At 43.2% G+C, this 23,177-nt stretch overlaps 1 protein-coding gene across 1 annotated transcript in view; it reads right to left on the bottom strand.

Annotated features, from left to right (window-relative positions):
• Positions 1-370: 370 nt before the first annotated feature.
• LOC115359229 (neuromedin-U receptor 1-like) overlaps positions 371-23,177 on the bottom strand; it is a 58,667-nt gene continuing 35,860 nt past the window's right edge. Inside the window, exon 2 of the mRNA XM_030051591.1 lies at positions 371-759. Within this exon, the coding sequence (XP_029907451.1) occupies positions 371-759 (389 nt within the window). The remainder of the gene's footprint in view (positions 760-23,177) is intronic.

Here is a 23,177-nt window from a genome sequence, read left to right as displayed (position 1 = left end):
GGTTAACACATGTCCACGTGGTCACAAGGGTGGCAAGCACATTCAAAGAAAAAAAAAATCTCCCTATTTTTCACAACCCAATGTTGGCAAGTATGATTTGGATCCTCAATATGATTAACAGTATATGACTAAATCATATATTAACATTTATGCAATAGAAATATATTTGCCATATATGTGGATATCTGGAAAAATATCTGGAACATATTTGAAAGTGGTCATTTTTGCTATATTTTAAAATATATTTGTCATATGTGCCTATATAATTATCATATATGTATGAGACATACATGGACATATATACTTAATATGTAGTTTACATATGTGGCCATATATCAGATTTGCGTATGGGTATACCATCATCAGTTTTTCAACATGCAAAATTGGTTTCATCCTCCTTTTCTCTACAGAGGCCATATTCCACCTCGCCTTCAAGAACAGCATTTCCGTTGCTGGGTGGGCCATCGCTCAGGGTGCTGCGGAGAGTCACCCTGGTAACACTGAGTGAGTGCTTCCTGGGTACTGGGCGCCGTGGCCGATGACACATGACATCTTTGAACATTTCTCTAAAACGGGTGGACATAAGGTTGTACAGGATGGGGTTGACAGCCGAGCTGAGGTAGAAAAACACCCCAGAGATGATGTGGACATACTGGAAGATTTGCAGGTAGTCATCAGTCCAGTCAGAGATGAAGCTCCACATGAGGCGGTCAGTGTGAAATGGGGCCCAGCAGATACCGAAGACCACTACCAAAACAACTATGAAGACAGAGGGAGAGACAATGAGAGAGAAAATGAGGGAACAGTGGGGGGATTGTTAATGAAGATGCATTTATTGTCTCAGACTGCATGGACTCTGCTCTCAGTTTAAATCCTTCTGTGTAGTTCTGTGTCAATGAAATCTCCCTTGGGAACAAAGTCACTCAGCATTTGATTAAATTGTCATTGATTTGGATTAATGAAAATATTTGTCCTCATGTTTAGCAGCATGCCTTGATTAATAAATGGTAAATTGTAAGTGGACTGCATTTCTATAGCGCTTTTTTAGTCTACTGACCACTCAAAGCGCTTTACAATGTTTGCCTCACATTCACACATTCACACACTGACAGCAGAGGCTGCCATGCAAGGTGCCAAGTTGTCCTTCAGGGGTGGTTAGACGTTCAGTGTCTTGCTCAAGGACACTTCAATATGCTTTGTGAAGGAGCCAGGGCCCAATCCAAGAACCCTCTGATTGCCAGATGACCGCTCTACCTCAGCGCCACACAGCATGTCCCGCTTATTATTGTTGCCTGACAAGGATATAGTCCAGTAATTTTAGGCCAAAATTGGGGTCAACCTAGGACAAATTGCAAGAGAAGCAAACTCAACTGATTTTGTATCCTCAGTTTGTCCTGAGTGAGGGAAAAAAAGTCCCAAGAAATCCCATTGGTGGAAAGTTTTGAAAATCACCTATATATGACCATATAATACCAAAAAACAACATTTTTAACACACCGGTGAAAGGGGTTCAAAATTTTACTTTCAGATATCACTATAAAAATTCACAAGTTGATTACACACACAAAGACAAGAAAAAAAGTCAATTACAAGTTCTTTGAATTATTCTGTTTACACATGCATATCACACATTATCTGACAATAACATCACATTTTACAATATATATAATATAGATAGACAGATAGATAGATAGATAGATAGATAGATTTTTATTGTCATTGCACAATCATATACGTATAATAATGCAACGAAATTAGGGCTCAGTCCTTTCGGTGCAGGGGAGATAGAAAGCATTGTGCATCTTGCTAGCTGAATAGCCAAGTCCAGTAATAGATGGCTGCAGCCATGTCTCTGATATCAGAAAAAATGCAACAGTCACGGAAACACTTGTTGGATGTGCAAGCACAGTTCGTCATCCCGTGTTTGCCATGGACCTGGTGCTGGAAAATGCTGGGAGGCGGTGGCCCAAAGGGCTGTCCTTTCAGCCGTGTCAACGCGCCGGCCCTGCAGCCTCGGCGTCCTCCGGAATGTCCTGGCAGCAATGAAAGTCCGGTGAAATTGGCATCCCGCAGCGCAATCCCAAGCTCAAAAGGTCCTGATAACTGTTGTTTCCTTTGCTTGTTTACGTTTCCTCCTGGACTTGTCACTGGGAAGAACTATCCACGGAGACCCCGGTGTTCTAACGGCGTCCTCTGGAATGTCCTGGTAGCGATGAAAGTAATATTATAATATTATATTGGTGTTAACAGAGTTTTAGTGTGTAACATGAGGTGAGGCGGTGCTGTGTTGTGGAATTCTCCAAAACATTATGACGCGTTTTAAGACACAGCATTTTATTCTCAATCTCAACTGAAATGCTATAAAAATAAAATATAGCATTACATTAGACTTTCTAAGTTTGAGTGTTTGGAATGTGCTGATTAGAATGTGGAGTCACTGAAAGCGTTTGTGACATCACATGGAGATCTGGTTTCATTCTTTAAAGTGACTTGAGATTGTGATGTCATGAAGAACATGACGTCATCAGAGGATGGAGCCACAAAATGAGCAGACGGGCTGCAGAACGCCTCACACCAACCTGCTCTGAGCTGCGTGCAGCACAGTTGAACAATTAGCTGAGCTACCTGCTGTATATTATTGTGAAGGTAAGGAGCTTTTAATCTGAAAAGGTGGTCCATGCTTGTATTTCCAGTCAGCTAGACGACTGCAAGGTGCCGCTCACAGGAAAAGCTGAAAAGCATCTGGTTTAAATTTCAGTGTTTAACTTGTGTTTGTCTTTTCAAACTGTACTGGAAACTCTGCCAGCTGTGCTTTTTAAGGGTTTAATTCATGTGTTTTCACCAGTGTATTTATTATAATATTTTATTCTGGACTATTATGTATGCTGGACTCTGAGCAAAACAGCTGATTCATGACGCAGTACACGCATGTAGACGTGTGAACATAGAACTGAAATTAATGATTTGGCCCCAGATCAGCCCTATTGTCACTGACAGGTGATCCAGCTGTTTGAGTCACTATTGGACCGACATCTGATATCAATATATATCAGTATTGATATTGGATCAGTGCATCCCTTGTTTTTCCTCACAGATCTGATGTGTCTGTTTGAATTGTGTTTCCGTCTGTCTGATGTTTGACTCTGGACTGCAGCCACAGTCTTCATGGCTGCAGCTTCCTTGGTAGTTCTTGCTCTGTGAAGTAAATTGTGTTTCCACATGAAATGAAATGTGCAATATAAACAAGGTTTTTCTTCCTCGCTTTAGCTAAAACATGGAGGGGCTGCAAGGACAGCCCGAGACCCCTGTGATCTCCAAGACCACTCCGCCCTGCGAGACCACTGAGACCTTCGCAATGCGCTTTGCACAAACTAAGATTTTCTGGACTTGGATACAGGAGCAGCAGGACTCCTGCCAGAACACTCTGATCTTCAAGAGCTTCAACAGCCCTGAGACCTCAGAGACCCTTGAGATCTCAGAGACTCCAAACAGATCTGAGACCTCCAAAATCTCCTTCACTCAAGCCAGAAACTTCTGGGCTTGTAGGCTGGACGAGCAGGGCACCTGCCAGAACAGCAAGGCTCCTGTGAAGACTCCTCACAGCACTGACACCTCCAAGACCTCCAGCATCCCTGAGATCCTTGAGACCTTTGAGACTCCTGAGACCTCCGAGGCTGAAAAGTGCTTGGCTTGCAGGGAGGAGCAGCAGGACGCCTGCCAGACCTCCAGCAGCCAGCAGGAGCTGAAGGAGCCCAGAGAGGCGGCCCTCCAGAACCCGGAGGAGGAGGCTCTCCTTCAAAAATTGGAGGAGGCCATCCAGAAGAACCAGGAGCTCTGCAGCAAACTGGAGGCTGAGACCAGAGCAAAGGAGTTCTATGAGACTCAGAACTCAGGCCTCAAGGAGAAGATCGAGAGGCAAAGGTACATCATCCTCAAACAAAAGACCATGGCCCGGCGGGACATGCACCTGCTGATCAGGGCCAAGAAGGATGAGAAGTGCCTTTTCCAGACCATCGGGAAGCTGGAGTCAGTCATCAAGGAGAAGGACTCAGAGATTGGGGAGCTGAAAACAAAGCTGAGAGCAGAGGAGGAGGAGAAGAAGAAGGTCCTCAGCCAGCTTGAAATGCTCCAGAATGAGGATGCAGAAATTAAGACTGAGCTGAGCGCAGAGGAGAAGGAGGAGGAGGAGGAGGAGGAGGAGAAGGAGGAGCAGGAGACCCTTCACTGCAGCAAAGCGTCGGGCGTCGACTCTGGAGACAGAGACGAGGAAAAGCCTCGCAAAAAAAAGAAGTCCAAGTTTCGCATCTGGGTGGGAAGAGTCATCAAGTTCCTGACTCCTCGAAGGAGGAGGAGGGAGTAAAACCCCACCCCACCGCACCCCACCACACACACACACACACACATCCATTACATGTCAGTCCATTCTCCTTTGCAATCACCCCCCACCCCAAACACAGCATCCACAACCCCCCACCCCCCACACACACTACTCCCACCCGCCCACTCCCACACACACTATCCAACCCCCCCCCAAAAAAAAAAAAAAAAAAACATTAAAAAAAAAAAAAATATTCACAGTCCAAAGTATCAGTTTTTAATCTCTCTGGTTTGGTTTGAAGCAGTGAAGTGGATTCGAGAGTCGCCTGTGGCCTCCTGGGTTTAAAGGGTTAAACTGACTATCTGATCTGATATGGAATGTAAGGAATAAATGCCAGAACAGATATTTAAACAGTGAACTAAAACATTACTTTATATATAGTAACCTTTTAATTCACTGTTTAAATAACTGTTCTGGCATTTAGTCCAATTAATAATCAACTTGTGAATTTATATAGTGATATCTGAAAGTAAAATTTTGAACCCCTTTCCCCTGTGTGTTAAAAACAGTGTTTTTTGGTAATATGTGGTCATATATAGGTGATTTTCAAAACTTTCCACCAATGGGATTTCTTGGGACTTTTTTTTCCCTCACTCAGGACAACTGAGGATACAAAATCAGTTGAGTTTGTTTCTCTTGCAATTTGTCCTAGGTTTTTTCATAAAATGACTGGACTAATATGCCAGGCAATGGCAGCTGCTATATTCCACAATTTGTTACAAATGACATGTGCAAACCTGTCCACCTGTACGCATCAGTAGCTGGGTTTCCATCCACGTATTTTTATTCGCATTTTCAGAAATTGCGAAAAAAAAAACTTGGATGGAAACGCCAGAAATTCGAAAAACGGCTGAAAATTCGAAAAAAAAAGTTTTTACGCTCGGAGGGGGTGGATTTCTCAGAGTATCGATAAAAGAAAATGCGACTTTTTGCTGTTGAAACAGGTTTTGCGAATAAACGATGATTGGACCGGATACCACGTCAAACTTCTACTCTACAGTCTTATTATTAGTTATCATTATTATTATTATTATTAGTCTCTTATTCCTTATTTAGGATGGTTCGGTACGAAGTTAGCGCTACCAAAATAGTACACCAGACTTATCCCAAGAGCCGACAAGTTCAGCAGGAATCTGTCCATGATCAGCTGTTGAGTGTCAGCTGAGTGTTTGGCTGTGTCCGAAATCACTCACTCACTCACTACTCCCTACTCCCTCTATAGGGAATTCAATGTTGTTCAGTGTTGTTGTTGTTGTTGTTGTTCAGTGGACACAGACGCTATCTTATGGCGTCATCTCACGGCACACTCTCCTCTCAATAATCGCAAAACAAAACTAATGGAAACAGGCATAAATTCACATTTTCTTTTGCGCATTTTGACAAAATTCGCTCAAAAATTTCGATATATTTGGATGGAAACCCAGCTAGTGACCTGGACCAGAATAGGGTATAGGTAATGCTGCATGTTTTCCCCAGTCTCCTTTATTCTACCGTATCCCCTCCCTCCCATCACTCACTGCACACTTCAAGATGCAGACAGGCATGTCAGGCTAGAGGTACCAAACTCCTTCATTCAAATTTTCAAAAACAATGTTGCATTACTAATGTAAAATGAAAAATTAGGGGTGGAACAAGCACAAAAATATGATAAATGTGACAGTAACATTACATCATATGAAATTCACAACTATGGTGTGATTAGCCTTTTTACGAGACTCAGTGGCCTAGCTAAACCACCAGAAAAAACGCATTCACGTTAACACCATCATACCGATAGTCCTGCAGTCTTGCCATATAACCCACTCAACACAAGCTCTGTCCATGTAAATACATACAAGGGAGAAGTAGGAAGTGAGTGGTCAAAGTCTGCACACCCAACACCGTCTAACTATACATATATATATATATATATATATATATATATATATATATATATATTTATACACACACACACACACACACACATATATATATATATATATATATATACACACACACACACACATACATACATACATATATATATATATATACATACACACACACACACACACACATATATATATGTATATATGTATATGTGTGTGTATATATATATATATATATATATATATATATATATATATATACGTGTGTGTGTGTGTGTATGTGTGTGTGTAAGACCGGTCTTTTATGCTCTTATTAGTAACTTATTTGGTATAGATTGTTTAATCTAATTTCCAGCTATTTAATCCTAGTTTGACCTGTTTCTTTCTTTTGAGTTAACTCTCTTTATTTCTTTGTTATTGTGAGTTTTTTCATTAAACAGTTTTTCTTCAGAAGTAACCCATTAAAAGAAAACAAAATACATACATTCAAAATATTCAAAATTCAGTGTTCACATTAATAATCAGTTCAGTTTCATAAACGAGATTTCTATTCTCCAAATGTCTTAAATATAATATAATTCAGCTCAGTTCAGTTGTTAGTGTCTCTGCCTGCTATGCACGATACCAAGGGTTTGATTCCCGACCCCTACAAGCGGCATCCATACCTTATTACCTAATTTTGTTGTTGACAATGACAATAAAGTGACTCTTATTATTCTGCCTGTCATTGGCTAGAGGAAACACATAGTGGCATTTATGGTTTCTGTAATTTTCATTTCTGTGCTCTTTTTGTGAATTTGTATTGTAACCCAGGTGCAAACGGCAGCCTGTTGCCTGGTTTCAGGAAGTAGCTTAGTGGCTGCCGAGCCGTGATTGTGACAGAGTTTGCTGCCGGTGGGTTTGGAGTCATTAACAGTTTATTTGTTGATATATCGCTTTATACTCACCATGACGACCCTTAACTTTTAAGAGCCGCTTACCGCTGTGTTCCGTCGCAAGTGTGCCTGACGTCGACAGTTAAAATGGAACTGAAAAGCGAGCTGGTGAGTGTTTGTTATGTTTGTAGCCGTTAGCCTAGCCGTCTCCATATATTTCAAAGGGACCATTAACTCCGCGGCTAGCACTACTTATTGAGTGTGTATTTTCACTTAAAAGTCTGGTGTTGGGTGCTTATATTGATTTGAAATGAACCAGAATGAATGTCTGTCTCTCTCTCTCTCTCTCTCAAATTTAATCTTTAGCCATACAAATTACTTATCTTCTGTAGCTGGTAAATTTTATAATTTGATTACTCTGCTAACGTGATAACTCTGCTACTTCCTCCAGCCTTGATAGACTAGTGGAGCTACTCACACTCTGTTTATTGGCTTATACACTAGCTCTAGCTTTAGCCTAGCTATTAGTTAGCTCTGTGTCGCTGCAGTAAATCGAACGATGGTGTGCAGTGACTGCTCCGCTTTCTCAGATAGGATGTCTCTACTAGAGAGACGTGTCCGTGATTTAGAGCAGCTACTTTCAGCTAGGAATATGCTAGACATCAAGGGCACTCCAGATAGCCTCAGTTGCGGGCCTGATAGCAGGCCCGCTAGCGCTAGCACTAGCTTAGCCTCATCGGCAGATGCGGCTAAGATGAGTTTGCCTCTGTTCGCCGGCGTGGGAAGGCTCGCAAGAGCAAGCCACCGGTTGTGTGGCCTGGTTTGCAGTCGCCCCTCCCGACTGCAAACGCCCCTCTCCAGCCCTGTTGGTAATCCCGTGGGCCAGCATCCCTCTCCCACTCCTGTTGACAGAGTAGGAGAATCCATCACCCGCAATGTTAGACTAGCTTTGCCAGCTGTGGTTCATTGCCTACCTGGGGCCAGAGTCTCCGACATAAAGGATAATCTTAGGGTGCTGGCAGCATCGAGGAAGAAACAGGGAACCCAGGCACACTACACCACTAGTTATAGGAACATTGTTATTCATGTCGGCACCAATGAAGGATGAAGCAGTCAGAGATCACAAAAGCTAGCTTAGTTAGGACACTTGAGCTAGCTAGAAAGATGTGTCGATATCGATTAGTTGTCTCTGGTCCCTTACTGGTGAGGGGTAATGATGAGATGTACTGTAGGTTAACCTCGTTGAACCGCTGGCTGGCCCGTCACTGTGCTGAGCATGGTTTTAGCTTTGTGGATAATTGGCCTTCCTTCTGGGGCCGCCCTCACCTGCTGAAAGTGGACGGCCTTCATCCTACTGGAGAAGGTGCCACTCTTTTGTCTAGCAAGATAGATAGAGCTTTAGCTTCTGTTTGACACCAGAGACTTTATACTCGGCAGGTGGCAGCTGATTAGAGAGCCTGCTAGGTGTAAAATTAGTGTGGGTGTGGAGTCATAAGGTGTAGTTAATGTGACTGGCAGTGGCGTCGCCTGGCCTGGGCATTCGGGGCTCTAGCCCCGGATGTTTTTTCTTTAGCCCCGGATAATTTTTCCTCCTCTGCGGTTTACTATGGAGTAGGAATATAATATCACCGTGCGCTATTCAGGCGGCATTACACTAAAGAAGAGTTTTTTATTTTCTCGTTTTCAGTGAACGCAACAGCGACGAGACGCTCAGGCCAATGAGAGAGGAGTTGTGTGGCAACACCGTGTTTTATTGGCTGGCAGGTATCTTATCTGTGATTTATAAAACAGGTGCTTCCCATCCTTAAATGTGATTGGCTGAGCCGCGTTCCATGCCGTTGTAAAATCTGTGTAACCCACTGGCAGACCGCAGCACAAAATATCCCTGCGCCAGTGTAAACGGACATAGCGTTGCCTAGCAACCAGCTACTCTGCGCTCAACTTCCTCATTAGGTTGCATTTGTTTCAAGACTTTTGTCAACAAAATGTCAGACTTTGTGGTGAATTTTGATTTGCTGGGTGGCCTGAGCCTGGATGAGTGGTTGGAGGTGGTGCTTGGTGTCTGTTAAAGGATGCTGAATTCACCACCAGCAACAATGTTTTCACCGGTGTGGTAAAGAAACTCCGCTGAGAAGGACGTGACAAATCTTCCCACCACCAAGCCATAACCGAGGCAGACTGCCAGAAGATGAAGCACTTTCAGGCACCAAGTTCAAACACACCTTGGGGGCTTGTCTGTAAAGTCTGGTTTGACGTGCAGCTTCATATGGGACGCAGGGCGAACGAGGGCAACCGCAAATTAAAGCCTGACTCCTTCAGCATTCGCCACGACGAAAATGACCTAAAATATGTCACCCTGTCTTTCAATGAATGCACAAAAAATCACAAATATGCTGCCGAAAAAAAAAACATAGAAAGCCTGCGGGGATTCATATATGAGCAGCCGGGTAACCCACTGTGTCCGGTGGCCTCCCTGGAGAAATAGCCTACCTCTCCCTGCTGCCTCCTGATCCACCTGCCTTTTATCTCCACCCAAAGCGGACACAGTGTGACAGCGCCGATGTATGGTAAATTAACAGTATACTTTTATTATTACTGTTATTGTTACAACCGACGTTAGGCATACGGCTGCGCTAAAACGCACCTGTCGCAAAATGCACGCCACCGTCCCTGCAAAGAGGAGTCCAAACATAATTGAACACTGTTTTAACAATTGCACTATTAATGGAAATATCCAATTCAACATTAACGAGCCCAAATAGCCTGATGTGACATGATGATGGCGCTAGATGAAAAAGCGATCTTAGCGTCTGTGTTGCTTGGCAACCGTTCTGTCCACTCTATCTTGCTTGGTGGAAGAATGAATAGTTCTCAATTTTATTGTTGCATTATTACCAATAAATTATTGATTTTTTTCTTGTGTGTTTATTTTATGGGCTATATGTGGCACCCTGGACATTTTAGGGGTAAATGTTCATTGCAAAAGTTCATAGTTTGTGTTACTGACTTGCCTCCCCCCATAATTATTTTTCTGATTTTTCTAATTTCAGATGCTTTATGTCACTGGCAACAAGGAGAAACTGACCTGATGTCGCGGTACATAATATTTAGGCAATATTCGTTTTCGCCAGTAGGTGGCAGTAGCGGCTTTGCCAGGTTGTGGCTAGAGACGTATCGTCTCCGTAGAAGCCGGAAGTAGACTAGTCATAACAAAAACGGCTGTGAAGACAACAGCTACGAAAGCCATTACTAAAACTGTGTTTTTGATGTGATTGCAGGTGAGATAAGTACACAAGCACCATATAGGGTCAGGTCAAATTCCCCTCTCTGCTCCCAGTGACGTGTTTTATGTTGTTTAATATGAATGAATGAATGAAGGCTTTAATTCGAACCTGTGCAAGTTGTCCAAAAAGAAAAGAAAAACAGCAAAACAGCAAAAGAACAATTTAAAACAATATTAACTTAACATGTTCAAAAACGAGTAGGAAGAAGCACAATGCTTATTGAATCCTACCCCCTCTCCACTTAGTAATTAATCAGTTTACCTCCTGTGTGTCCTGTTTTTTTTTTTTTTCTGATCACATACTCACAATCATAAATAACAACATATTTACCGGTGCCAACAAAAAAATAAATAAAATAAATAACAAATAAACAATATGTGAGAACCCTAGTGTTCGTCACACCCTTCCTCTTCCCTATACCTTGTGAATACCATGTGTTTGTACCGCTGTTTGAACTTGCTCATGCTTGGACATTGCCTTAGCTCCCCCGTCAATCTGTTCCACAGTTTCACTCCACATATCGAAATACAAAACGTTTTTAAAGTTGTTCGAGCATAAAGATGTTTTAAATTTAGTTCCCCCCTCAAATTATATCCCCCTCCTCTATGAAAAAACAGTTTTTGAATATTTGCTGGGAGTAGGTTGTTTATTGCTCTGTACATGATTTGTGCCGTATGAAAATGAACCAGATCAGTGAGTTTCAATGTTTTTGATTGTAAATATGTGTTGATGATTTATATGAATGACGATAAAGCAGCTAACTGATGCTAGCCTCAGGCGCTAATGTAGCCATACAGTCACGTTAGTGGCGGGATGTTATTGTTTTGAATGGCGACATTACTGTTTTGAATGTCATGCTCACAGGATGTAATGATACAGAATTCCAGTACAATATTGTGTTTAACTTAGATTAATACTATGCTAGTGAACACAGGTGCCCATTTTATTGCTTATCCTTGCCAGGCGAATTTATTTTTATTTCTTTACGTTGTTTATTAAATGGATCTGAGTCGTATCTATGGTACAAGCCTGAAATAGCCTAGTCATAATGGGTTATTGGATTAAACTGAGTCTCGGTAGAAGCCGGAAGTAGACTAGTCATCACAAAAACGGCTGTGAAGACAACAGCTACGAAAGCCATTACTAAAACTGTGTTTTTGATGTGATTGCAGAAGAATAAAATCATCTGGCACCTGGATGTCATGACTCTCATTCAGTGTGTAACATATATGTAGGGTAATCGTTTTATAAAAGCAATAAGCCCCTTGAAGCCGTGAGTTACAATTATTTTACAACGGCGGAGGGGCGTTCTAAGGCACGACGCGCAGTAACTCGCGCAGTAGTAACACGGCTTCACGGGGCAAATGAATAAATGAAATCTCAGAAATGAATGAATCTCAGACTCATTAAAAATGGACATACGCCGATTTTTGCAGAAAGGAAATAAAAAGAAAGATCTGGCTCAAACACCAAGCGCTGAGGCGTCACATGAAACAGGTAAATAAGTGATGCCAATGTCTGTATGACCTACAAGTTGTATTATTACAGTTATTACATTTAAGCAGATCGTTACAGCTAGCGCGTAACGTTAGCCTAATTAAGTTAGGTCAGACGTTAGCTTTGCGGATTACCACTACAGCAGTCAATCAAACATCAATCAATCAAACTTTATTTATATAGCGTCAAATCACAACAGAAGTTATCTCATGACGCTTTACAGGTAGAGCAGGTAAAGACCACGCTCTACAAATTATAGTAGAGAAACAAGAAACCCAACAGATTCCCTCCTGAGCATGCTCTTGGCGACAGTGGCAAGGTAAAACTCCCCTTTAACAGGAAGAACCCTCAGGTAGAACCAGACTCAGGGTGGACGGTCATCTACCTCTACCGGTTGGGTGGGAGGGGAGAGAGAGAGAGAAGGAGACAGAGACAGGGAGATAGGGACAAACTGGGACAGCAGACAACAGCAGAAACAGCAGGGTATCCTGAACAGGTAATCTAGATGGAAGTGACACGCAGCATCTAGCCATCTCATCTGCAGCTGGATGACCTTCCAGGATGAGCAGGACAGTTTGACCTAGACAAGACACAAAAAGCACAACAAAAGCAAAAGGGCAGTGGACTCTGGAACAAGCATGCACAAAAAAAGGGGTATGGGGGGGACAGGAAGAAGAAGAAAGGAAGAGGGGAGAGGAAGATTAGAAGAGAGGAAAGTGCTTAGAGTATGATATGAAGTCCCCCGACAGTCTAGGCCTATAGCAGCATAACTAAGGGCTGGTCCAGGGCAACCTGGGCCAACCCTAACTATAAGCTTTGTCAAAAAGGAAAGTTTTAAGTCTACTCTTAAAGATAGAGAGTGAATCTGCCCTCCGTACTGAGATAGGAAGATTGTTCCACAAACGTGGAGCCTGGAATTGGAAGGATCTGCCTCCCGATCTAGTTTTAGAGATTTTGGGAACCACCAATAAACCTGCATTTTGGGAGCACAGTGCTCTGGCAGGGTAATAAGGAACTATGAGCTCTTTCAGATAAGATGGTGCCTGCCCATTAAGAGCTTTATAGGTGAGGAGAAGAATTTTAAATTCTATTCTACATTCTACAGGTAGCCAATGTAAAGAAGCCAATATTGGAGTAATATGATCTCTTCTCCTAGTTCTAGTCAGCACACGTGGTGCAGCGTTTTGGACCAGCTGGAGAGTCTTTAACGACTTGCTGGTACAACCTGATAATAAGGAGTTACAGTAGTCTAACCTAGAGATAATGAAGGCGTGGATTAATTTTTCTGCGTCACTCTGAGACAAGATATGTCGGACTTTTGAGATATTACGCAAGTGAAAAAAGGCGGTTTTAGAGATCTGTTTAATATGGGAGGTAAAGGACAAATCCGCATAGAAAATGACTCCGAGGTTCGTTACCGTGGAGCCGGGGGCCAAAGTAATGCCATCCAGAGTAGCTATGTCATCAGAAACTGATTCCCTAAGGTATTTAGGGCCGAACATGATAACTTCTGTTTTCTCTGAGTTTAATAGTAGAAAATTGGTGGCCATCCAGGCCTTTATCTCCTTAAGGCAGGCTTCAAGTTTACTTAGCTGATGAGTTTCATTTGGCTTTACGACTGAGTATCGTCCGCATAACAATGGAAGTTCACAGAGTATTTCCGGATAATATTACCTAAGGGAAGCATATATGAGATGAATAAAATAGGGCCAAGCACAGAGCCCTGCGGAACACCATATTTTACTTTTCCACAGGAGGAGGATTCGTTATTTACATGAACAAACTGATGTCGGTCTAATAAATAGGACTTAAACCAGTTTAAAGCTGTTCCTTTAATGCCAATTAGGTGCTCTAATCTCTGTAATAGAATGTGATGGTCGATGGTATCAAAAGCTGCACTAAGATCCATAAGAGAAGTCCATTATCTGATGCGGTTAGGAGGTCGTTTGTAACTCTCACCAGAGCTGATTCTGTACTATGGTGCGCTCTAAATCCTGACTGAAAGTTTTCAAACAGTTCATTTTGCTGTAAGTAGCTACAGAGCTGATTAGCGACTACTTTCTCCAATATCTTTGAGAGAAAAGGAAGATTAGATATTGGTCTATAGTTGGCTAAGACAACTGAGTCAAGAGTAGGTTTTTTGAGGAGTGGTTTAATTACAGCTACTTTAAAGGACTGTGGCAAGTAACCAGTCGATAAGGACATATTGGTCATAGCAAGAAGAGATGTGCTAACTAAAGGTAATACTTTTTTAAGCAGCTTGGTTGGAATTGGGTCCAGGAGACATGTAGATGAATTTGAGGAGATAATTGAAGTTAGTTCCAGTAGATTAATCTGGGAGAAGGTCTCTAGCTTATTATCTTTGATAGATGTCTCAAGAGGTGTTTGGTTAATGCCAATTGTGGGAAGGATGTTATCAATTTTATCTGTAATGGCTAGAATCTTATCATTAAAAAAATTCATAAAGTCATTACTACTGAGAGTTGTAGGAATACAAGGATCAGTAGAGTTATGACTCTTTGTAAGTCTAGCTAAGGTGCTAAAAAGAAACCTGGGATTATTTTTGTTTTCCTCTATCAGAGATGAGTAGTAGGCCGTTTTAGCGACGCGGAGGGCCTTTCTGTAAATTTTTAGACTATGTTGCCAGGATAAGCGAGATTCTTCAGTTTTGGAAGAGCGCCATAACCTTTCGAGTCTCTGTGAAGTTCGTTTCAGCTCACGAGTATGTGAGTTATACCATGGAGCTAACCTCTTTTGTTTTATACTCTTCTTTTTAAGAGGAGCGACGGCGTCAAGTGTCGTTCGTAGTGATGCTGCAACACTATCGCAGAGATTGTCAATTTGCGAGGGACTAAAGGAAGCATAAGAGTCATCAGTTAAATTTTGACTTGGTAATAAACTCAGAGCTGATGGAAGTTCCTCCTTAAAATTAGCAACAGCAGTATCAGATAAGCATCTAGTAGAGACGCTTTTTTCAAGCGGACGGTAATCCTGAAGAAGGAATTCAAAGGTAATCAGATAATGGTCAGATAAGAGAAGATTCTGTGGAAACACTGTCAAATGTTCAATGTCAATTCCATAAGTAAGGACAAGGTCGAGAGTGTGATTATCTTTATGGGTAGGTTCATTTACTCTCTGAGAGAAGCCAATTGAGTCCAGTAACAAAATGAACGCTGTGTTAAGAGAGTTTTCCGTGTCAGTATGGATGTTAAAATCTCCAACTATAATCACTTTATCAGCGCTGAGAACTAAATCTGATAAGAAATCTGGGAATTCTAACAGAAATTCAGAATACGCTGAGTTAGGAGGATGGTATATAATGACAAATAAGATTGGTTGAGCTGCCTTCCAAGCTGGATAAAAAAGAGTAAGAATTAGGCTTTCAAATGAATTGTACTTAAATTTAGGTTTTCGTGTTATAGCCAATTTTGAGTTAAAAATAGCTGCAACTCCACCGCCTCGACCATCCCGAGGAACATGAATATTAATATGGCTAGGAGGGGTTGACTCATTAATACCCACATAGTCATTTTCATTTAGCCAGGTTTCAGTCAAGGAGAGTAAATCAATATTCAAATCAGATATCAGCTCATTTACTAGTAGTGATTTAGGAGACAGTGATCTTATATTCAAGAGCCCACATTTAATTATCTTGTTGTCTCTATTTACGTTAGTAGAGGAGGTGTTGATTTTTATCATGTTTTTGTGATTAACTCCTCCTCTTTTTGCTTTTGGCTTCAGTGGTCGGGGGGCAGACACAGTCACTATGGGCATTTGGGTGGGTAGCCGCTCAAATGGAAGCGCAGAGAAGCGTCTAAGACTGCAACTCTGCCTCCTGGTCTCATCTCTGGGTTGTCAGGCTTTGGTTCTAATAAACTTGTCCATATTACTAGAAATGAGAGCTGCCCCATCCAAAATGGGATGGAGGCCGTCTCTCCTAATCAGACCAGGTTTTCCCCAGAATGTATGCCAATTGTCAATAAAGCCCACATCATTTTCTGGACACCACCTAGACAGCCAGCGGCGAAAGGATGACATGCGGCTAAACATCTCATCCGAGGTCAGATTGGGCAGGGGTCCAGAGAAGACTACGGAGTCCGCCATTGTTTTGGCATAAGCACACACCGATTCAATACTAATTTTAGTGACCTCCGACTGGCGTTGCCGAGAGTCATTTGTGCCGCAGTGGATAATAATCGTACCATATTTATGTTTAGCCTTAGCCAGCAGCTTCAGATTTGACTCGACGTTCCCCGCTCTGGCCCCTGAAATGCATTTGACTATGGTCGCTGGTGTCGCTAACTTCACATTTCTCATAATCGAGTCTTCAATTATCAGAGATGGTTTCTCAGCGGGCGTGTCGCTGAGTGGGGAAAATCGGTTTGAAACGTGAAGGGGTTGGGGGAGTCCTGTGTGCTTTGTTTTGCGGCTATGCTTTGTTTGAGCAGTCACCCAGCCGTGCCCTCCCTGCGCCCCCGGCTGCTCGGGGACTGTCGGGGGAGTAGCGGCTACGCTTGTCCTGCTCGCACTGGCTATGGGGGGGGGGGGGGGGGACTGGCTAGCTATCTCTGGCTGGCTATCTTTGGTGCGAAGCAGGGCTTCTAACTCACTGAGCCTCACCTCCAGCGCTTCTATTCTATCACAGTTCTTACATTTACCAGTAGCATGGTCGCTAAAGGAGGCAGAGGAATAGCTAAACATACCACACGCTGAGCAGGAAAGGGAAGGGGAGAGGGAGGGAGAGGAGGAAGCCATCGCTAGCAGTTAACCCATGTCAAGCGACGAGCAGAGAAAAGGCGCAAGGGAGGAGGAAAAGGTTGTATGCTTGGTAAAAACGAGATGACGTGTTAATGTACAGCAGTTAATGAGTTACAGGCCCAAAGTAAGGCAGATTGGGATTATTTAAACGTGGAAAATTACGCTAAAATCTGCTAACAAAAAACTAGTCGACCACAGCTCAAGAACAGGAAGGAAAACAATACGCTCACCGCCAGTACGTCGGTGCGTCCGTACGTACGTCTCCAACCTTGGAGTGCACCCGCTGTTCTTCAGCTTATAATTGGCTTATGTACACCAGTTTTCCTGCAAATGATATAGGCTAGCCAGTAACATCAGCCCCAGTTACATCAGCCTTTCTGTTAGAGACTGCGGTTAAATTTGTTTGATATTGGATATTCGACACATTCAAAGATACTCATTTAACTTGTGATGCATATTACTGATTTTTTTTTTTTTTTTCAAACAACTTGTGACGTCTTCATGATCATCTAGGGAGTATATCACAAGACAGTAATTATTAAAAAAATTATGTAAAAATCATGTTATCTTATGTGATGTGATATTCTATTTAATGAAGGATGCATATGTATCTTAATCTTAATTTATCTGACATAGAAGATTTTTGTGTTTACTGTTACAGTCACTGCAGGTGATCCTCCAGACACTGAAGAGGAAAGAGCAGAAGATGCAGAGGTAAAGCAGACTGAAGTAAGAGACAAAACAGATAACACTGATCAGATCACTGATGACGAGGAGAATGGACAAGAGTGACATCTTAACTGAAAATCTGGATTTGGGGACCGCAGATACAGGCCCACGGCAGGTAAAAGATCACTGCTTTCCTTCCTCCATGTTTGGGAAGCAAAAAAGAGCATTCCAATCCAGTTGGTTTGGTACATTTGAGTGGCTGGAGTACTCTGTTGCTGCCAATGCAGCATTCTGCTTTGTTTGTAGGATATATGGCAAACAAAAACAAGCAAGAGATCAAAAAAGACACACTCACCACCACAGGGTACACCAACTGGAAGAGGGCACTAGACTCATTCAGAGACCACGAGAAATGTCAAATGCACAAAGTCGCAGTAATTCAATGGAAGAGCTTTCTAGCCACACGGATCCATGGGGATATTACAGATCAGCTACAAGCTGCAAATATCCATGAGATTGAGGAGCGTAGGGAGTATCTGAAACGCATATCGGCAGTGACAGCCTTTCTGGGGAAGCAAGGTATTGCTTTTAGAGGACACAATGAAGGACCAGACAGCACCAATAAAGGTAACTTTATGGAGTGCATTATTCTGTTTGATCCTTTCCTTCAGAATCACAAACCAGCATCATGTGCAACATACCTCTCACCCTCATCCCAGAACGAAATGATCCAAAGTACTTCGGATGTGATAATTTCAAGAATCACCTCTGAAATTAAAGAAACAAAAATGTATGCAATAATGGTGGATGAAGCAAGGGATCACCATACAGAGCAGCTTGCTTTGTGTGTCCGATATGTTTGTCCACAAGACCTGGTGAAAGAACGATTCCTTGGATTTTCCCAGCTTGATGCATTTGACGCTAAAACAATCACTGACACCATAGAGCAGCAGCTTGAGAAGCATGGTGTAAGACACCTGAGATGTGTTGCTCAGTCATATGATGGTGCTTCTGTCATGAGTGGGGCAGTGAGAGGTGTCCAAGTGCGATTCAGAGAAAAACATCCAGAGGCACTATATATTCACTGCTATGCCCACGAACTTAACTTGATCCTTTGCTCCACATGCAAAGCCATTCCAGAGGCACGTGACTTCTTTGATCTCCTTGAGTGTCTCTACTCTTTCTTCTCCACATCTCTTATCCATCATCAGAAGTTGCAAGAATTTCAGAAGCAACTTGAGGTGGGGGACAGACAACTTGTCCAGTTTTCTCAGACTCGCTGGGCCTGTCAGATTGAGAGTGTGAATGCCATTCTACAAAACCTCCCCGCTTTGCTCCAGACTTTAGGGAGCATTTCAGCACCTCTAGCTAAGGGACTGGAAAGCAAGCTTTGCAGAATCAGTACCATTTACATGCTTGTCATGTTTCAGGCACTGCTGTTACAAGAGCAATGAGAAAGCACATGAAATCTATGAGAAGACCAAGGCCTTGTGTGACAATCTTGAGATTCATCATACAGGAATAAGAGAAAAAAACGCATGACTTTGTAGTCGAGACACCTTGTGAGACACGGTCAGTCCTGTCTAATGGAGATGATCTGAGAGAGAGTCTTCTTTCCTGTTCTTGACAGAATGCTGGAAGAGCTTCAGAAAAGGTTTTCTGGAGTTGGAGAAAAAATCTTGACTGGCATGTCACCCTGCTTCAGAGCATTTCCTGAATGAAGAGGCACTCAAACATCTGGCTCAACATTACAGCATCCAAATGAAGCCTGAAGAAATTCTTGTTGCAAAATGTTTCCTTGACAGAAAGATGAGATGGCATAAAATGGAGGGACGGAGAAGAGGAAGTTGAATAGCAGCAAGTAAAGAAAGAAGGAAAGCAGCAAGTGAAAAATGGAAAGCAGCAAGTGAAAAATGGAAAGCAGCAAGTGAAAGAGGGAAAGCGGCAAGTGAAAGAAGGAAAGTGGCAAATGAAAGAAGGAAAGCGGCAAGTGAAAGAGGGAAAGCGGCAAGTGAAAGAGGGAAAGCGGCAAGTGAAAGAGGGAAAGCGGCAAGTGAAAGAGGGAAAGCGGTAAGTGAAAGAAGGAAAGCGGCAAGTGAAAGATGGAAAGCGGCAAGTGAAAGAGGGAAAGCGGCAAGTGAAAGGGAAAGCGGCGAGTGAAAGAGGGAAAGCGGCAAGTGAAAGATGGAAAGCGGCAAGTGAAAGATGGAAAGCGGCAAGTGAAAGAGGGAATGCGGCAAGTGAAAGAGAGAAAGCGGCAAGTGAAAGAGGGAAAGCAGCAAGTGAAAGAGGGAAAGCAGCAAGTGAAAGAAAGAAGGAAAGATGCAAGTGAAAGAAGGAAGGTGGCAAGTGAAAGGGAAAGTGGTAAGCGAAAGAGGGAAAGCAGCAAGTGGAAGATGGAAAGCAGCAAGTGGAAGATGGAAAGCAGCAAGTGGAAGATGGAAAGCAGCAAGTGAAAGAAAGAAGGAAAGCGGCAAGTGAAAGAGGGAAAGCGGCAAGTGAAAGAGGGAAAGCGGCAAGTGAAAGAAGGAAAGCGGCAAGTGAAAGAAGGGAAAGCAGCAAGTGAAAGAGAGAAAGCGGCAAGTGAAAGAGGGAAAGCGGCAAGTGAAAGAGAGAAAGCGGCAAGTGAAAGAGGGAAAGCAGCAAGTGAAAGAGGGAAAGCAGCAAGTGAAAGAAAGAAGGAAAGATGCAAGTGAAAGAAGGAAGGTGGCAAGTGAAAGGGAAAGTGGTAAGTGAAAGAGGGAAAGCAGCAAGTGGAAGATGGAAAGCGGCAAGTGAAAGAAAGAAGGAAAGCGGCAAGTGAAAGAAGGAAGCGGCAAGTGAAAGAGGGAAAGCGGCAAGTGAAAGAAGGAAAGCGGCAAGTGAAAGAGGGAAAGCGGCAAGTGAAAGATGGAAAGCGGCAAGTGAAAGAGGGAAAGCGGCAAGTGACAGAGGGAAAGCAACAAGTGAAAGAGGGAAAGCAACAAGTGAAAGAGGGAAAGCGGCAAGTGAAAGAGGGAAAGCGGCAAGTGAAAGAAAGAAGGAAAGCGGCAAGTGAAAGAAGGAAAGCGGCAAGTGAAAGAGGGAAAGCAGCAAGTGAAAGAAAGAAGGAAAACGGCAAGTGAAAGATGGAAAGCGGCAAGTGAAAGAAGGAAAGCGGCAAGTGAAAGAGGGAAAGCGGCAAGTGAAAGATGGAAAGCGTCAAGTGAAAGATGGAAAGCGGCAAGTGAAATGGAAAGCGGTGAATGAAAGAAGGAAAGCGGCAAATGAAAGAAGGAAAGCGGCAAGTGAAAGAGGGAAAGCGGCAAGTGAAAGAGGGAAAGCGGCAAGTGAAAGAAGGAAAGCAACAAGTGAAAGAGGGAAAGCAACAAGTGAAAGAGGAAAAGCGGCAAGTGAAAGAAAGAAGGAAAGCGGCAAGTGAAAGAGGGAAAGCGGCAAGTGAAAGAGGGAAAGCGGCAAGCGAAAGAGGGAAAGCGGCAAGTGAAAGAAAGAAGGAAAGCGGCAAGTGAAAGAAGGAAAGCGGCAAATGAAAGAGGGAAAGCGGCAAGTGAAAGATGGAAAGCGGCAAGTGAAAGAGGGAAAGCGGCAAGTGAAAGATGGAAAGCGGCAAGTGAAAGAAGGAAAGCGGCAAGTGAAAGAGGGAAAGCGGCAAGTGAAAGATGGAAAGCAGCAAGTGAAAGAGGGAAAGCGGCAAGTGAAAGATGGAAAGCGGCAAGTGAAAGAAGGAAAGCGGCAAGTGAAAGAGGGAAAGCGGCAAGTGAAAGAAAGGAAAGCGGCAAGTGAAAGATGGAAAGCGGCAAGTGAAAGAAGGAAAGCGGCAAGTGAAAGAAGGAAAGCGGCAAGTGAAAGAAGGAAAGCGGCAAATGAAAGAAGGAAAGCGGCAAGTGAAAGAAAGAAGGAAAGCGACAAGTGAAAGAAGGAAAGCGGCAAGTGAAAGAGGGAAAGTGGCAAGTGAAAGATGGAAAGCGGCAAGTGAAATGGAAAGCGGTAAATGAAAGAAGGAAAGCGGCAAATGAAAGAAGGAAAGCGGCAAGTGAAAGAGGGAAAGCGGCAAGTGAAAGAAGGAAAGCAACAAGTGAAAGAGGGAAAGCAACAAGTGAAAGAGGAAAAGCAACAAGTGAAAGAGGGAAAGCGGCAAGTGAAAGAAAGAAGGAAAGCGGCAAGTGAAAGAGGGAAAGCGGCAAGTGAAAGAGGGAAAGCGGCAAATGAAAAAAGGAAAGCGGCAAGCGAAAGCAGGAAAGCAGCAAGCGAAAGAAGGAAAGTGGCAAGTGAAAGAGGGAAAGCGGCAAGTCAAAGAGAAAGCAGCAAGTGAAAGAGGGAAAGCAGCAAGTGAAAGAGGGAAAGTGGCAAGTGAAAGAAAGAAGGAAAGCGGCAAGTAAAAGAAGGAAAGCGGCAAGTGAAAGATGGAAAGCGGCAAGTGAAAGAAGGAAAGCGGCAAGTGAAAGAAGGAAAGCGACAAATAAAAGAAGGAAAGCGGCAAGTGAAAGAGGGAAAGCGGCAAGTGAAAGAGGGAAAGCGGCAAGTGAAAGAGGGAAAGCGGCAAGTGAAAGAAAAGGAAAGCGGCAAGTGAAAGAAGGAAAGCGGCAAGTGAAAGAGGGAAAGCGGCAAGTGAAAGAGGGAAAGCGGCAAGTGAAAGAAGGAAAGCGGAGAGGAGGAAGCCATCGCTAGCAGTTAACCCATGTCAAGCGACGAGCAGAGAAAAGGCGCTAGGGAGGAGGAAAAGGTTGTATGCTTGGTAAAAACGAGATGACGTATTAATGTACAGCAGTTAATGAGTTACAGGCCCAAAGTAAGGCAGATTGGGATTATTTAAACGTGGAAAATTACGCTAAAATCTGCTAACAAAAAACTAGTCGACCACAGCTCAAGAACAGGAAGGAAAACAATACGCTCACCGTCAGTACGTCGGTGCGTCCGTACGTACGTCTCCAACCTTGGAGTGCACCCGCTGTTCTTCAGCTTATGATTGGCTTATGTACACCAGTTTTCCTGCAAATGATATAGGCTAGCCAGTAACATCAGCCCCAGTTACATCAGCCTTTCTGTTAGAGACTGCGGTTAAATTTGTTTGATATTGGATATTCGACACATTCAAAGATACTCATTTAACTTGTGATGCATATTACTGATTTTTTTTTTTTTTCAAACAACTTGTGACGTGGCAAGTGAAAGAGGGAAAGCGGCAAGTGAAAGGGAAAGCGGCGAGTGAAAGAGGGAAAGCGGCAAGTGAAAGAGGGAAAGCGGCAAGTGAAAGGGAAAGCGGCGAGTGAAAGAGGGAAAGCGGCAAGTGAAAGAGGGAATGCGGCAAGTGAAAGAGAGAAAGCAGCAAGTGAAAGAGGGAAAGCAGCAAGTGAAAGAGGGAAAGCAGCAAGTGAAAGAAAGAAGGAAAGATGCAAGTGAAAGAAGGAAGGTGGCAAGTGAAAGGGAAAGTGGTAAGTGAAAGAGGGAAAGCAGCAAGTGGAAGATGGAAAGCAGCAAGTGAAAGAAAGAAGGAAAGCGGCAAGTGAAAGAAGGAAAGCGGCAAGTGAAAGAGGGAAAGTGGCAAGTGAAAGAGGGAAAGCGGCAAGTGAAAGAAGGAAAGCGGCAAGTGAAAGAAGGGAAAGCGGCAAGTGAAAGAGGGAAAGCGGCAAGTGAAAGAAGGAAAGCGGCAAGTGAAAGAGGGAAAGCGGCAAGTGAAAGAGAGAAAGCGGCAAGTGAAAGAGGGAAAGCAGCAAGTGAAAGAAAGAAGGAAAGATGCAAGTGAAAGAAGGAAGGTGGCAAGTGAAAGAGGGAAAGCGGCAAGTGAAAGAAGGAAAGCGGCAAGTGAAAGAGGGAAAGCGGCAAGTGAAAGATGGAAAGCGGCAAGTGAAAGAGGGAAAGCAACAAGTGA

This window comes from Myripristis murdjan, chromosome 5, assembly GCF_902150065.1.
Source record: "Myripristis murdjan chromosome 5, fMyrMur1.1, whole genome shotgun sequence".
NCBI classification, from domain to species: domain Eukaryota; kingdom Metazoa; phylum Chordata; class Actinopteri; order Holocentriformes; family Holocentridae; genus Myripristis; species Myripristis murdjan.
The sequence above is the reverse complement of the archived record's forward strand: the minus strand, read 5'-3'. Positions and strand labels throughout refer to the sequence as shown.